This window comes from Pygoscelis adeliae, unplaced genomic scaffold, assembly GCF_000699105.1.
Source record: "Pygoscelis adeliae isolate BGI_AS28 unplaced genomic scaffold, ASM69910v1 Scaffold232, whole genome shotgun sequence".
Taxonomy (NCBI): domain Eukaryota; kingdom Metazoa; phylum Chordata; class Aves; order Sphenisciformes; family Spheniscidae; genus Pygoscelis; species Pygoscelis adeliae.
The window spans coordinates 338243-338966 of record NW_008824473.1 but is presented as its reverse complement, the minus strand read 5'-3'; the positions used below and the strand labels follow the sequence as shown (position 1 = coordinate 338966).

The 724-nt window shown below is 61.3% G+C and overlaps 1 protein-coding gene across 1 annotated transcript in view; it reads right to left on the bottom strand.

Moving 5' to 3' along the window:
* SLC5A8 (solute carrier family 5 (sodium/monocarboxylate cotransporter), member 8) overlaps positions 1–593 on the bottom strand; it is a 30171-nt gene extending 29578 nt beyond the window's left edge. The window contains exon 1 of the mRNA XM_009321294.1: positions 261–593. Coding sequence (XP_009319569.1) covers positions 261–593 — 333 coding nt within the window. The remainder of the gene's footprint in view (positions 1–260) is intronic.
* Positions 594–724: the final 131 nt, after the last annotated feature.

Sequence of the window (724 nt, the reverse complement as noted above, 5' to 3'; positions counted from 1 at the left end):
AGTGAGGAAATAGATCTGGCATGGTGCACAGCTCCTGAGCCAAGACAGCAGGGTTGAGCATCTCCTCTCTGCGGAGGCAGTGTGGAAAGACTGGGGACAGAGCAGGTTGCGGCCTGCCCTTGGGAGTGTGGAGATACGGGGCAGCACAGAGTGCAGGGGAATTTGGGGGAAGAGACTGAGGGGAGACATGTAGAAAGCAGGCATGAGAGGCCCCCCAGCTCCCTGAAGGCTATGGAAAGGCTCCTTCTACTCCACCTTACCTCATAGGTGCTGGTAATGCCCAGCTTGTAGAAGACGGGCAGGAAGATCTCGGCACTGCACAGCACCACCAGGCCGTAGGTGATGGCGAAGATGCAGAAGATGGCACCGTAGCGGTAGATGTCGGCAGGGGGGCCCAGCACGGTGACAGCTGACATGAAGCTGGCTGTGAGGGAGAGCGCGACGGGGAGGGCGCTCATGCTGCGGCCTCCCATGAGGAAGTCCTTGGATGTCTTCTGCCCCCCTCCTGCAAAGGCATAGTAGATCCCGATGACGGCTGAGATCACCAGCATGGCTGCAAAGACCACATAGTCCCAGACGGTGAAGCGCCCCATGGTACTGGAGGGACTTGCCCTTGGAGCCAAGGATTTGCCCCAAAATCAGAGGGGCAGCTGCTGCCCCAGCAGGGCCGGCACGGGGCGGCCGGCGCAGGAGGAAGGGGATGGGGACGGCACCCCGCGGGGGT